The 16873-nt window shown below is 34.2% G+C and overlaps 1 protein-coding gene across 1 annotated transcript in view; it reads left to right on the plus strand.

The window, feature by feature from the left end:
- Window positions 1-16307, plus strand: part of LOC140511128 (proto-oncogene tyrosine-protein kinase ROS-like) — a 31925-nt gene extending 15618 nt beyond the window's left edge. Inside the window, exons 4-7 of the mRNA XM_072620117.1 lie at window positions 5636-5827; window positions 6673-6773; window positions 8228-8448; window positions 16184-16307. Coding sequence (XP_072476218.1) covers window positions 5636-5827; window positions 6673-6773; window positions 8228-8448; window positions 16184-16200 — 531 coding nt within the window. The 3' untranslated portion in view covers window positions 16201-16307. The remainder of the gene's footprint in view (window positions 1-5635; window positions 5828-6672; window positions 6774-8227; window positions 8449-16183) is intronic.
- Window positions 16308-16873: the final 566 nt, after the last annotated feature.

Raw genomic sequence — 16873 nt, forward strand, 5'->3', positions numbered from 1 at the left:
TTCAACCAAAAGCGGAGGGGTCTTATGGTTGCCTAAGGGGAGTGTCCATTAATCATGAAAGCTGAGTAGTCTGGCTCTCCATATGTCATCAGTCATGAATGTTTAATCAGTGTTTAGTCAGTTGGGGTCTGGGGCTTGTAAGCATGTTACAGACATTAGATGCAGAAGAACATAGAAAATGAGGAAATTAGTTTTCTGGAATACAACAGCTCTTAGAGTATATTCGTAGGAGTGGAGGATGAGGGAGGTAATACAACAAATTTCTAACTGTCTTCCTAATACAGGTTAATGCAGGTCTAAATAACAAACTATAAACGTCTATAGTATAAATCGATCTTATAAATCATGTAAAAACAATATAATTGTCAAGACATGAATATTAACATTAATACATAGTAGGTTAATTAATTCCAATTACATAATTCCTAATCTAACAATTAAACTTAATTATATCCTATTTATCTTATAGACAATCAGTGATACCCATAAATAACAATGAACTGAGTAAATCCTGATGGAGGGGGTATCAAAATTATTCTCACACTGTCCATGAGAGTCTATAAGCCTTGCTTCAGATATCTCCTGACTTTATCACTTTCTGCTACTGCTCTTACCTCTGAGCTACTTCATCCTGTGACAGTGTTTTCTCAATCTGTTTTAGTTTGTTATATTGTAGTCAAAAACTCATTGGGAAAAAGCCTGTTCATTAAAACAAGAAAAAGTGTCATAAAAAAGAGGATACAAGTAAAAAAATTTATCATCTCTTAGCTATAGAAAATGTATTGAAAATGTATTTAAATCCTGCCAAGATTAGGTATAGAAGAGAAAATAAAAGGAGCATGTGTAAAATAGGGTAGCTTCATCTAAAGGGAAGTCAAAGGTAGGCATCCATAGGCTCTTACCACTAAGGAACTGGGGACGTTGCAGTAGAAGTTTAAACAGCAAACAGATGAATCATTAAAATAATGTTTAGTGATGGAACGGACTTGGGGATTTGTTTTCCATTTACAGTATTTTATTGTATTGGAGAATTAATTTTCAGAGAATTTGATCTTGCAGAGTCAGCTGAACTAATCAGAGGCCACAGAAAAACATTGTCCTGCATTTTTTTGAAGGAGTTTTGCATACTTGGCACCACAAAGATGAATTTCTTTTTAATATGACTTCCCAATAGGAGACAGTAACTGAGAGGATTAAATTTTTTAAAAGATAGGTTTAGCAGGTTGTATTTGCATCCCATTCCCATGAACTGTTGTTCTCTTTGATAAGTTTGCTTTGGTTACAGTTAGATCCTGCTTTAGGGGGAGGAAGAGCTGAGCTTTCATTTGTGGTTCTTCATGGTGGAGTCTTCTAGTTTCAGTGGTGCAGAATTCACTTTTCTTTTCTCTCTTCTGTGTTTTCCTATTTATATCTTCCAGTCTCTTGATGACAATGTTGTTCAAAGCCAACCATTTTGTTTCTTTTCTGGGTTAGTTATTTAATTTTATTTTAAAATGCAAAGAGGAGACTTTTTTTTAAAGGATTCATGAGGGCAGAGCTAAGATGGAGGAGTACAAGCAGGGAACTTCCTGAGCTCTCTCCCCAAACTCCTCAAAATACCTGTAAAAAATGACTCTGAACAAATTCTAGATTGGCAGAAGCCACAAAATGACACAGTGAAATAGATTTCTAGACCAAAACAATCTGGAAGGCCAACAGGAGGGGATCTATTGCACCAGGTTCAGAGCAGAGAGCAGCTCAGTGTAGGCTGCACAGGCCCCTTTGGCACAGACTGGACTAGAGCAGGTCTGAGGTTGCTGAATCATTGCACCACAGTTGCCAGGCTTCTCAACCCACAAACACCAAAGATAGCTTCAAAGATCAGTGAGAAAGGTCTCTCACCTGGGTGAAAGAGGAATGTTGTCTGGCCCTACTCCTAGCCCGAAGGTGGCAGCAAGCACTGCTGCAGTGGTGGCTGACTCTGGAGCTCTCAGCTTACAGACCGTGGGGAAATCAAGTGGCTCATCTAGGTTGCAGTTCTGGGTGGTGGTCTTGGTGCAAGGGAGCATGCTGGCTTGACAGAAATGATGGCAGATGTGAAGAGGGAATCCTATTCACAGATCCAGGGCAGAAAAGAGTGCTTGTGGTTGTTTACAGATGAGAGTTCAGGCCAGGAGAGGAGTAAACACATCCTTTGATCACAGCACTTTGGAGGAGCTGAGAATTTACAGGTCCCTAGAGATATCTCTGAAAGCAACTGCAGAAAGGTCTTGAAACTTGGATCAGTTTACCCTTCACTTAACAAAGAGCTAAGAGGTCAAGTAACTGGCTGGGAAAATGGGCAAAAGGGGGAAAAATAAGACTATAGAAGATTACTTTCTTGATGAAAAGGTATTTTCTTATGAAGAAGATCAAAGCACACAACCAGACGAAGATCAAAGCACACAACCAGAGGAAGGCAGCAAGGTCAAGGCTTCTATATGCAGAGTCTCCAAGAAAAATATGAGATGGTCTCAGTCCATGGAAGAGCTCAAAAAGAATTTTAAAAATCAAGTAAGAGAAGTAGAGGAAAATTTGGGAAGAGAAATGAGAGGGATGCAAGAAAATTGTGAAAAACAAGTCAACAGCTTGCTAAAGGACACCTAAAAAATGCTGAAGAAAATAACACCTTCAGAAACAGACTAACCCAAATGGCAAAAGACGTCCAAAAATTCAAGGAGGAATAAAATATCTTAAAAAGAAGAATTGGCCAAATGGAAAAGGAGGTCCAAAAACTCACTGAAGAAAAGAATTCCTCCAAAATTAGAATGGAACAAATGGAAGTTAATGATATTATGAGCAATCAAAAAATCATAAAACAAAACCAAAAGAAAGAAAAAAATAGAAGACTGTGAAATATTTCACCAGATAAACAACTGGCCCAGGAGAATAGATCCAGCAGAGATAATTTAAAAATTATTTGTGTACCTGGATACCATGATCAAAAAAAAAAATCCTAGACAACATCTTTCAAGAAATTATCAAGGAAAAGTGCCCTGATATTCTAGAACTAGAGGGTAAAAACAAAATGGAAAAATTCCACCGACCATCTCCTGAAAGAGATTCCAAAAGGAAAACTTCTAGGACTATTGTAGTCAAATTCCAGAGGTCTCAGGTCAAGGAAAAAATATTGCAGGCAGCCAGAAAGACACAAATCAAGTATTTTGGGAACACAAAAATTTGGCAACTTTTACCCTAAGGCATCAGAGGGCTTGGAATATGATATTCCAGAGGTCAAAAGAAGCTGGGATTCAAACCAAGTATCACCTACCCAGCAAAACTGAATATAATACTTCAGAGGAAAAAATGGAATTTCAATGAAATAGACTCCTTCCAAGCATTCTTCTTGAAAAGACCAAAGTTGAATAGAAAATTTGTCTTTCAAATCAAGAGAAACATGAAAAGGCAAAGAGGAAAGAGAAGTCATAAGGGACTCATTAAACTTGAACGGTTTACATTTCTACACAGAAAGATGATATCTTTAATTCATGAGACCTTTCTCAGTATTAAGGTAGTTAGAAGAAATATGTGTACATTTATGTGTATGTGCATGTATGCATGTATTTTTATATATGTGCAGATATATGTAAGTATATGTATGTTTATATGTGTGTATACATATAAACACAGAGACACAGACACACATACATATATATTTATATATACACACAGGGCACAGGGTGAGCTAAACATAAAGGGAGTATACTTAAAAAAATAAAATTAAATGTTGAGAGAAATGTATTGGGAGAAAGAAAAAGGGAGAGGTAGAGTGTAGTAAAGCATCTCACATGAAAGAGGCAAGAAAGCTTTTACAATAGAGGGAAAGAGGGGAGAGGTGAAAGGGAATAAATGAGCCTTAATCTAATTGGATTTGGCTTAAGGAGGGAATAACACATTCAATTGGGTATGGAAGTCTACCTTATCCTGAAGTAAAGCAGAAGGAAAGGGAATGCAAGAGAGAAGATAATAGAAGGGAGAATAGATTGGGGAAAGGGGTAATCAGAAGCAAACACTATTGTTGGGGGCAGGTCAAGGGAGAGAGTAGAATAAATGGAGTGTAGGACAGCTAGAGGGAAATGTGGTTAGTCTTTTGCAACATGACTGTTATGGAAGTGTTTTGCCTGGTTACATATGTATGACCTATATCTAATTGCTTACTTTATCAATAAGGGTAGGTGGAGAAGGAGAAAGGGAGAGAATATGGAACTCAAAGCTTTAAAAGTGAATGTTAAAAATTGCTTTTGCATGCAACTGTAAAATAAGTTATACGGGCAATGAGGTACAGAAATCTATCTAGCCCTAAAGGAAAATAGAGGGAAGGGGGATGAGAGAAGGGAGAATGATAGAAGGGAGAGCAGACTGGGGAAAGGGCTGGTTGAGATGCACATTGTCCTGAGGTGGGGAGGAGGAGAGATATAGGTAGAAAATTTGGAATTAGAATTCTTTTGGGAATTTGAAAACTGAAAATAAAGTATATATACAAATAAATATATATATACTTTATTTTATATATTATATATAATATATATTTATGTATACAAACATACATATATATATACACACACATCCATACCTATATGTACACACGTGTATACATATACTTATACATATATATGTGTAGGCATGTATGTGTGTGTGTGTGTGTGTGTGTATGTCTGTAAAGGAAAGGGGATAAAGAGGCATTACCTTTCACTTTCTCCTCTGTGGAAAAATCCTGTATCTTTTAAAGCCAAGATAAATGGTGACCACTATCTTTAATTTTGTTACTGTCCCATATAAATGCTCCTAACATATTAAAAAAAACTACAATGGACATCATTTACTCAAACACTGCAGATGATAACCCAGTTATGCAATCCCATTCTACTTTTGCATACCCAACAGTTGCCTCTTCTCTATTTCTACCCAGTGTTCACAGTTTTGACTTCTGTGGGCAAATGTTGTTTAATCCCTATTCTATGTGACAAGTCCATTATCTACACCATTTGGCAGACTTTTAAATACCTTAAGACAGCTAGCATATCTCCCACCTCCCTTAACTCTTGTCCAAGCTAAACATGAGCAGTTCTTTCAACTAATTCGAAAAAATTAAAACAGGTCATGGTTTGAAGCCTTTGATCTGCACATTCTGTCTTCACAAGAGAAAGGTTGTTTATTTGTTTTGTTGCTGTTTGCTGCTGTTTTGTTTTCGCCTCCACCCCAAAATGCAGGGGGGATATGGTTTAGATTAGATGGTACCTATGATTCTCCTTTAAATTATGTGACTGACATAACTTGAAAATGGAATGAAGAAATGAATCAAAGAAAGAGGGAATTGGATTAACTTTGAGATTAAATATTTTATGTAGACTAAAGAGTTTAAAACCTTAAATACTTAGGAAATATGTTGATTTTCATTCATTCTCTTCTTTTTCTTATTTACAAAGGTGGAGGAAATAAGGCTTCATCAGGCTATGTCTAAAGCAACATGATGATGTATTTATTGCTGACAATAAATGTCTGGCTTATCAAATACTTTAAGTTTTTTTTTTTGTTGAAATCTAGTAATGTGATAGAAATTGTTGTTCTTTTAAAATCTGAAGTATTAACTTTTGTTTACTTCACTGATTGTTTGTAGATATTGCTAATGCCGTTGGATGCAGAGATTCCAGAAAATTTGATAATGGCTTCAGGAAGAATAATTGATTTACAACTGGATCCTCTGGAAGGCTACGTCTACTGGACAACAATTCATACTGTTGAATGTTCTCTCCTAAATGGCTTTTATCCAGCCATTGTTATGGAAGAATCCAGTGTCTCAAATAGACAGGTGACATTTAAAATGATATTTTGGTCTATATTTATCTATTTGTTGTTGTTCAGTTATTTCAATTGTGTCTGGTTCTTTGTAACTCCATTTGAGGTTTCCTTGGCAAAGATAATAGAGTGATTTGCTGTTTCTTTCTCCAGCTCATTTTAAAAATGAGCAAACTGAGACAAATAGGGTTAAGTGACTTGTGCAGGGTCACACAGCTAGTACGTATCTGAGGATGAATTTGAATTCAAATCTTCTTGACTCCCTACAGGGCTAGCAATCAAATCACTGCACCCACCTGTTCCTATTTATCTTTTTATAGTTCTATAACACTCTAATAAAATAAATGTTCCACATTACAGAAGATTATATTACAGCTCTATATGCGTCATTAAAAAAGTAATAGTGAGTATTCAAATTTTTGTATTCAAAAAAGAAGATAGCCTATTTGTTTGTTTAAAGACAAACAATGAAGTGAATAATATAACCCTTTATGTCTCTAGTATGGTTGAATTTAGTCAGAAGGTTCAGTCATTAGAGCATAATTACTGAATCACTATTTATTAATCATAAACATTGCAATGAATTTGCATTTAACATTAAAAGACTTATGTCTTTTAATTCTAGCTGCTATTAACAGTCTCTTTTATAAGTTGTCATTACCTTTGAAAAGTATGCATCCGTTGCCCATTTGTGGAAGTAATGACATCTTTTCTGGGTCCTGATGCTGTGGAACCTTAAGCCTTATAAATAATCAGTGTCTTGGTAATCATGGGAATTTCATGGTACATCTAAGATATTTGTAATGGACTTGTCATTATGTGTACAAAGACCTTTTTAGTTAAATGTTTCCCTTACAGTTTGCAGGTTTGACTGTGGATTTTGAACACATGATGTTTTACTGGTTGGTCCAAGATAACTTTGGAGTTGAAATATATCAAGCTGAGCTATGTAAGAAAAGGTAATGATATTAAATATTTTTCTTATGGATTGTCTAAGACTTAAAGCTGTCAGGTTAGTAAAAAACATTGTACTCTGAAGAAATATGTGAGAAAAAATAATGTTTGTGTAGGTATATATAATATAAGTGTGTATATGTGCACACATATACAAAGACAGAAGGTTACAGGGCAAAGTGATTTGTTAGCCTCAGAATTAGGAACAGGTACTTCCTATGTCACATACTGTCAGTATGTATGTCAGTACTGTGACCTTGAGAAAGTCAGTGACCATATCAGAACCCCAGGAAACTTTCTAAGACTGTAAGTAGTAAAAAAATGTTGCACATTTCCATGGGTAGAAGGAGCTTCATGACTGGGAATGTTCTATGCTACTGATGTTATGAATCTGAGTATACCAATTTTCTTTTGATATTGAAACAGATATATATTGTATGAATATCTACCTATATGCATGTCCACACTTAAGCATATATGTATATAACTTTTAGACCCTTTCCTGTTATCCCCGATATGTCACGATTATGTATTTAGTGTATCATGTTACACAGTTTTGGTCATTGAACATTTATTTATCACTTCAGACAAATTGATATTTTAATGATAATAGAAAGATCTAAGGAAGTCTAGTGACCAGATTGCTACTTAGTAATTTTGTATTGAGTAATTGTAATAATTCGGGTCCAAGAATCAGGTGTCTTTCTACATGACCTTTGCTTTCTTCAGCAACCTGACCCCCTTGAGTAAGGTATGGGAAAATTCTTTCATTTGAGATGAAAAAAAAATGGTGTCTGGATTAATTTCTCTGAGGAGAAATTTAGCTTCAGTACTTAGGTATGAGGTGAATGAAGGTAGTTTTTGATGAATATCACCAAATCCATTTACTTAAAAATTATTTTACAATAAATTTGGATAAATGTACAGATGGTTATTGATGACACATAAATTCAATTACTTAGTGGTTCATCTTTATGAAAAATGAGAAAAGGCCACAGTCAACATAAATTGCTTAACTATGAATCTGAATAATAACTTTACCAGGAAAATTTAGGTCCCTACCTACGTATATTCCTTATTTTATTTAATTAATGCAAGGCGACTTTTTCTTTTCATTTATAGGGTCTTTAAATATCTAAAGATGCTGAAATCCTTAAAAAATAAAGCAAATAGTTATCAAAAATAAAGCAAATATTTTTCCTTTGTGTTTATTCTGATAGATTTATGCATTAATGTTAGTAGGACTTAATTGTGAAGTCAAGAAAAAGTGTCAGCGTCAGAATTAAGGCAAGAACAGAATCAAGATTTAAGAATAGGTACAATTTGAAGAATGTCTTCGGTTTGGCAGTCAGATGTCAGGGGCACAAATTCTGAAACTTCTAGTCACAGAAAGCATAAGTAGGGGTGTTAAAGTGATTCAGCCAAAGATGAGATTTATGTCATGCACCTGTCTTTGTAGGTACTGCATGAGGACTTCAGTTTCCAAGATCATATCCATTGATTTGATGAGACTCTCTTATCCTGTACTTCAATATTATAGTGGTAGGTTCGCCTGGATAAGTCAAGCAAATACTATTTACAGTTTAGAACTTGCCAATTCACAGAAGACAGAAATCAACAAAGGAACGAATCTTACTACTCTTACAACTTTCACCGTTGTCCAACCTAAGCCTTTACCAGGTGAGTAACTTATTACTGGTATTTAAATGATGAGTGCAAAAGAACACAATGGCTTATGACATTGTCTGAATTTTAATCAGTTAGAAAGTTTTGCCAACGTTACAAATTATGGGTTTGTCTGTGAAAAGGGGATAAATCTGAAAGTCTAATTTTCAGTTGAGGGGTCTGATATTGCTTATGAGTAATGATTATGATATCTGTTGAGGATATTGTACAGCATTCTTTATGCTTCATTAAACCCTTATTTGGGGAGGCATTTTAGTTGCACAAAATCAATGTGATCAAATTGAGATAAGCAAAAGAAAACTGAAGAGCTTTGACCAGTGTTGTTCTGGCCACTGGGAATATTGAATTTTTTTTTCCAAATTGAGAGACCATAATTTACTTCATATTTGGAATTATGAAATATATTGAACCCAATAAGGATGACCTTGAGCACTAAAATATTTATATCTAATCTCTTCAAGGTGCATGCATAAGAATTATTATCTCTACCATAAGCCTATTGGCTGGTGTAAGGAAGATAAAGTATACTTATGTGACAGAAAAAATATCTCATTTTAAAATTGAATTTTTCAGTAAGTAATAATTATTTCAAAATGTATTAATTATATAATAATTAGTACGAGGTGCAGTGATAGTTCCATACCTTTAAAAGGAGGCAATTACCTTATATTTGACTCCTCCAAGAATGATTTATCTCCCTCATGATACTAATAACCTGCTTTCTGAATATTACTTTTCTTGCATGAGCAGAGCACTAAGTGATCATCAAAGACCACTGCAATGCTAAATTGAAGAAAAGTTTTCATCTATTGGTCTTTCATTTTTTAGTTGATTTCTTCATGAAACCTGATGTCATTCCTCAGCCTCTCCCCAGAAATTCATTCCACATCACTGGAAACTCATCAGCATTTTGCATTAGCTGGAACATGCCGGGGAATGTTAACCATGGAAATATATATTACCTGTTTAAATCACTTGCCCTTTCTATTGTAGAGGTAAATACTTAACCAGAGAAATCTATCCCTCGAAATTGTGCAAGGCATTTCAATCCGGTGGGTAGCCAAAATCTACCCTTTAAAGTTCAGGAAAGCACAGACACCCCAAAGAACAACATCAATATATCATCTCAGGGGTACTGCAAATGGTGCTGCTGATTAGAGGCAGGGGAGGAGGGAGGAAGATAGAGAATACCACACACATATAATGTAATCATTGCATAAAAATTCATTTTGGTGAGCCATGAAACCCCAGTGGTGAGAATTAAAAACAACACAAATCGATGGTCAGATGCCTGTTTGCTTACCTTTGCATCAGATGCCTTCAGACTCTTTCTGTACCTGACTCTTTTATTAGACCCTTATAGTGTTGAGCTAGCAGGCATTTTTAAGATCATCAAGTTCAAAATTCTCACTTTCTAGATTGGGAAACTGAAGCCCAGAAGGCTCTGGTTTGTCTGGGATATCATAGCAAGCTGGTGACTGAGTCAAAGTCTTCAGAATATCTTCATGACATTCTTTCCATCATTTTTTTTAAAGCTCTGTGGTATTGTGGGGGAAAACATGTTAAACTGGAAGGCTTGCCACTGATATTATTGTTTAAGTTCAGCCACTAAATAAATTACATGACCAAGGGAACAGACATGGCAACCAATGATTTTTTTTGGGGGGGAGGTATTTTTCATACATACATAAGCACACACACACACATATACATGTATATATACATATATGTATATATGTACACACATTTGAGTCTTTCTCGACAGTTCTTCATCTTATGGAAAAGATCGTGTTTTCGTGAAGATAACCTTTGTTAGCAGAGTATTTCCTCTGACAGGTATGACTATGTTGCAAAGGATTTGAGTAGAGTCCCGACTGTTGAAGCTGAAGTAGGCAAAGGCTCATTACCAATAGAAAGGGCTCTTGTTGATCCCTATGAAATAGCGAAACTCGTAAAATATCCACACTGATGATGTCATAGATCCATTCACATATGGAAATATAGAAAACCAATGTGACTAAAGAGAATAGAAGCAATCAACAAATTCATTCAATTTTTACTTTGACCTCTGGTTCTATGATATTTAGGCAGTTTTCCTTTATAATTTCTTAAAATATGATACGTAGGTTTTTTTTATTATCTTGGGTTTCAGGGAGTCCTATAATTCTTATCTCTCTTTTATCTATTTTCTAGGTCAACTATTTTCCAATGAGATATATTACATTTTCTACTATTTTCTCAGTCTTTTGACTTAGTTTAATTATTTCTTGAGATCTCATGAAACATTAGCTTCTGCTTGACAAATTGTAATTTATGAGAATTGATTTTCTTCAGTGAGGTTATGTACTGGTTTTATCAAGCTGTTAATTCTCTTTTCATTGTTTTCTTATATTACTCTCATTTCTTTTCTTAATTTTTCTTTCTCCTATTTGATTTTTAATCTTTTTAAATTTCTTTTTTTAACCTCTTCTAGGCATTCTTATTGGACTTATGTCTAATCTGCATTTTTTGAGGCTTTACTTGCAGATGTTTGCAATTCATTTTCTTCTAAGTTTACCTTGCGTGTGCCTGTCTCCACACAAAATTTTTATGATCATATTGTGTTGTAGTTGTTTGCTTATTGTCCCAGTTTATTTCTTGACTTTAGCTTTTCTTTGAGATTTGAACTCTGCTCATCTCTGAGGGGTTTGAAAGAATGGCTAATTTGAGCTTTTGTGGCCCGATCTGGGGGTCTATAGGTTTTTGGTGCTTCCAAGGTGATATTATCCAGGAAGAATTCTGGTCACTATTCATCTCACCTGTGCTGTGCTCCGTAACCAAATAAGGTTTCTGATCCCTTATGACCACAAATTGTCACCGTTTCTCTGTGCCCTGGAGTTGCTTCCAGAAAGAAGAAATGAGCAAAAGGAGCTGCTAAATGGCACCTGGTCCTTCACCCAGTGCTAGCACAGGGTTCTCTGCAACATCTTTCTGACCAAGATTTTAATTTCCTTGCTGCTTTTGGAGGCTTCATTATTACTTGGAGGCTTCATTATTACTGTACTGGCTCTAGACTCCACAGCTGGTACTGCTTCTTCCATATGCATTGTAGCCAGCTTCCACTTCAATGTCCACAGGCAGACTTCTCTTTCAGTCCTCTTAAGCTGTCCTAAACTGGAAAAAATGAAATACTGTGACTTTTTCTGGTGGTGGTGGGTAAGGGTATCCTGTTTAGAATTTGATTTAGGACCTTTTAAAAGTGTTAAGAAGTTGAGAGAGCTCACCCTAAATTCTCAATTTCCTTCATCATCTTGGCTTGCCCTACTCCTTTCCCTCTTCTTTTGATACAGGTAGCCCAGACTGGGTTCAAACTTTGGAGAGACTCTATTGAGAAGTGGCTGAGGCTCTCATGTCTAATACAATATAGCTGATTAGCCACTCACCCCATTCCCTAAAGACACATTTTTGAAGATCAGATTTGTGTTCAAGTTTATCACCTTTCTTAAAATAGGAGTAAGAAGGTATTTAATGTATAAGGAAAATCAAGTATTGGGTGGAAAGTAGGCGTTTGTTCCTATCATAAGAGAAATACTGAGCCACAAAACAAAATAAAACAAAACACTAAAACAGAATTGAGCAACTTAATTTGTTAATATAATGATAATTTCTTGAGAGGCTAACTTTTAAAACTCATTGGAAAATAAATCAGTTTGCAAGACTGCTAATTAAGAATTTTACATTTCACCTTGCTTCTGCATTGTTCAAATAACTTTAAATCCATGTCTTCTGACAAAATAAAGGAGTCTTGAACCATTTTTTTATTAGGAGCCATCTTCTTTTGTATTACTTAATTCAATTTCATTTGACTTTCAGTTTCAAATTACCCCCTTTCTCCCTGTTCCCTTCCCCACCCATTTAGAAGTCAAGAAAAATAAAAACAATTACAAATATACGTAGATATAGATAATAAATTCCCATAAACAATGTCAAAGGAAAAGAGAAAAATATATATAAGCTTTAATCTGTGATCTGAGTTAATCAGTTCTCTATCTGGAACTGGATAGATGTTTTATCATGAGTCCTTTGAAATTGTGGTTGGTTATTATGTAGATCAGTATTACAGCTCTACTCAAATCTTTTGCAGCATCATTAGTATTACTGTTGAACAGTATTACATCTTTCAAAGATTATAATCTTTATAATATTTCTTCTCCTTATTTGTTCTCCTGGTTCTACTTACTTTGAATGTGAATCAGTTCATACAAATCATCAGATTTTGCTGAAACCATCCCTTTCTCCATCTCATTAATATAATACAACTTGTTCAGTCATTCCCCAGTTGATCAGCATCACCTCGGTTTCCAATTTTTTCCCATTGCAAAAAAAAAAAAGCTATTATAAATGCTTTTTGAAAATATGAGTTCTTTCCCACTTTCTTTGATCTCCTTAGGGAGTATGGTAATAGTAGCAAATTGCTGAATCAAAGACTACACTTAGTTTAATAACCTTTGGGGCATTGTCCCAAATTGTTTTTCAGAATATTTGGGCTAGTTCACCACTATACCAACTGTGCATTAGTGTACTGGTTTTCCTACATCCCCTCCAGCGTTTGTCATTTTCCGTTTTTGTCATCTTCACTAATCTGAGAAGTGTGAGTACCTCAGAGCTGTTTTAATCTTAATCAGTAGTACTGAAGTCGATACTAGAGACTCCACCATGCATCAGGAGGCATCTCCAAACAATGAGATCTCTAGATATATGTAATTCTTAATTTTGCCTCCACATTGTCTATTTGTCACATACCCCATCTTGTATTCATGGAGCTAATTATTTTTATCAAAATACAAGACTTTACATTTATCCATATTTAAATTCATTCTATTAGAATCAGCCCGATCAACTAGAATGTCAAGATCTTTTTTGGTTTTTGGTTTCTGATTCAGATATCTAGAATATTAGCTGTTCCTTCCAAGCTTGTGTAATCTAAAAATTTGATGAGAATATCATCTATGTCTTTATATTGGTGATAAAAATGTTAAATAGCATAGGGTGAAGAAGAGATCTCTTAAAGTACTCCACTGCAGTCCTCCTGTCATTTAGATACTGAACCATTAACAAGTGCTCTTTGAATCCAATCAATCAGTTTTGAATTCATCTGCTTGCATTATGAACTGATTCGTATCTTTCCATATTTTTACAAGGGAAGTACGAAATACTTTATCAAAAGCTTTGCTAACATCTAGATTAATGATATCCTTAGCATTCTTCTGATCTATTAGATTAATAATCCTGTGAAAAAAGGAAATGAGATTACTTTAGCATAACTTGTTCTTGATGAAGCATATAGGATCTTACTAATAAATTATTTTCTTTTTAGTTGTTCACCGACCATTTCTTTAATGATTCAAGAATTTTCTCAGAAACCAAAGTCAAGCTCACTGGCCTGTCATTTTCATGGTTTCTTCCTTTAAAAAAAAATCAGGACCACATTTACCCTTCTCTAATCTTATAGTCATTTTCCAGATTTTTAATCAATATGTGTTTATTAAGAACCTATTATGTGTCTAGTTTGCTATTAGTTGATGGGGACACAAACACAATGATGAAAGTGCCTGCTCTCAAGAAGCTTGTATTCCATTCAGATGATAACACATACCTATGCAAATATATTTAATTATACACAAAACTAAATGCAAAGTATATTTAGGGGAAGATCTAGTAACTGTGATAATAAGGTTTCATATAGAAGGTGACGCATGATGTGACTTTTAAAGGAATCTATTTTAAGAGATGGAGCTCTTAAACATGGGGCATGTGGAACACCAATTTCATGTGTGAGAGATAACCCATAAGCCAGTTTGACTGGGTTGAAAAGTGTGAGAAGGGGAGTAGCAGTGAGGGCTTAATGGGTAGCTTGGAGCTGTGAGGAAGTCATTTATATACTCAATTCATTTGTACTGGTGTTGAGAGAAAGGCTTATACCTGTTTGGGTATACCACATTGAACAACTATATTTATCTCAGACTGTAAATTATAATGTTAAGTATTTTTTTCAAATATGAGTTGACAACCATGTAATTAAATGAATGTACTAATAGGTTATATTGTAAAGGAATGTTGGAGTTTTAGTTTTGTAAATAAAGACTGAACATAAATATTAGAAGCCCCAGTGTTTTGAAGAACAAGAATACTTATTTTTATTATATGCCACAATGATCACAAATCTTAGTCTGGTAAGCTTAGAGGTTATCTATTTCAATTGTCTCATTTTATATAAGAAGAAACTGAGGCACAGTCAATGCCATACAGCTATTGACTATTAAGTTACAAATTAAAGATTTAAACCATTCTTTGTAAGAAAATCAAATCATTTAAATAAAACAAATCAGTACCGTTACCATACCTGACATCAGATGCAATAGCCCATAGTATTAATTTATACCTCTTAGAAAAGTATGGTTTGTTGCCTCATCAAAGGAAATGATTTGTCATTTCATTTAATCAGAGTTTGACTGTCCTTTAGTGTTATTTTTATTTATGTTATTACAGTTATCACGTATTATATTACTCTCCTGGTTCTGCTTATTTCACTCTGCATCAATTCATACAAGTCTTTTCATTTTTCTCTTACCACTTCTTATCTGGCATTCATTATGGTTCAAAAGTATTCCAGTGTTTTTATTCCATACTTCATTAAGCCATTCTCCAATAGATTAATACTCACTTTTGCTAACATGAAAGCTGATCCTATGTGTGATACACATATGCACTCACTCATGTGTGTACACACAGAAATATATCCTTTCTACCTTTGAATTCCTGGAGTGGTAGAGTCAATAGTGGGATTACTCGGTCAAGGGATACAGGATGAACAATTTCACCATTTTTAACATAATTACAATTTATTTTTCACAAAGTTGAATCGATTTGTAGATCCTCTAAGTCTTTCCAATATTGACTATTTTCCTATCTAGTCTTTCAGCATCTTTTTTTATTTTTCCATTACTCTTAAATACTATTTGAATCCTTTAACTTCTTATTTATTTTTAAATAGCTCTTGATCAATACATCTATATCTTTAAATATCTTCTTTTTGTTATAAACATGAATTTAAAACCTTCATGACTCAAATTTATCTGATAAAAATACATTGAGAATATATCACATACAAGAATTGAGCTAGGTGTTGTGTGGGGAATACAAAGAAAAATAATGAAAAATCTTTCACCTTCCTAAGAAGAGGGGAGAAATATTTTTCTTTTATTTCATTAATAGATTTTTACACAAGTCAGGTTTATGACCAATCACCACTTCCACGCTGATAACTCCCCTGAGGTTCATTCACTTTTGCCCATAAAGAAAAGTATCTTTCAATTAATAGATTTCTATTGAAAAAGTAATATATTCTTTGTGAAGAAATATATTGGATTCCTTAGTGAAATCACCCTAACTGTTCCTTGCACAAACTATATTCCTCTCTTCCATTTTGTTGTCCTTGACTCAATTCCTATAACATGAAAGACTGTAAATACATGTTCCTCTCGAGTTTTAGTAAGTGCTAAAATATGATTGTGCATTCCTGTAGTTCTGTTCACACTAGTAGAAAAATGTGTTTATTGTTTTAGCATTGAATAAAATAAATAACTTAATATGTGATTGAGATCATTTCATGCCATTTCAACAGGTTTTTCTTTTTATTAATTTAGGCAATCTTTAACTTTTTCATTGTATCTTATTTTCTTGTTCCAAGGACCTTGCTACACCTAAATATTGCTTGAGGGGCCTAAATCCTTTCTCAAAATTTGATGTAAGTGTAAAGCCTTATACTTACTGGGGATCTGCTGCTGAAACCTTGTTAATTCTTCATTCTCCAGAATCTGGTATGTTTGTGGCAAATATTGTCAGAAATCACTGTGTTCTGTGGAAAAGGGAAATTGTACAATGAAAATTTTATACAAGAATATTCCCATAAATGGAAACATATTTAGTCTAGGACCTTAAAACTAGTGTAATACTGTTAACCTTTGAATCTAAGAAACATTCTTTGGTTTCTCAGTGGACTCAATTCTGTTACCCACCTTGTAACACCATACATGTGCAAAATATATTTCATTAATTTGTACCTATAGACCTTATTTTTTATGGTACACATTTATGAAATGCTCCCATAAAGAACATTATTTTTTATTTCCTGCAACAAAGGAAACTAAAATTTAACTGATTTTTTAAAGTTAACTATACTTTACATAAAAATATAAATTTTAAAGATGACACAAATTACTGACATAAATACATATATGTAATAAGAATCATTATTTTTATGGTCCAATTTGAGTCCAGCTTCCTCCCCGTCCCTCATTATAAAGGCTTATGAGATCACATTCATAAAGGAGACATATTGTACAAAAATGTAGCAGTATACAAACTGGGGATGATAATA

Source organism: Notamacropus eugenii, chromosome 6, assembly GCF_028372415.1.
Source record: "Notamacropus eugenii isolate mMacEug1 chromosome 6, mMacEug1.pri_v2, whole genome shotgun sequence".
Classification (NCBI taxonomy): Eukaryota; Metazoa; Chordata; class Mammalia; order Diprotodontia; family Macropodidae; genus Notamacropus; species Notamacropus eugenii.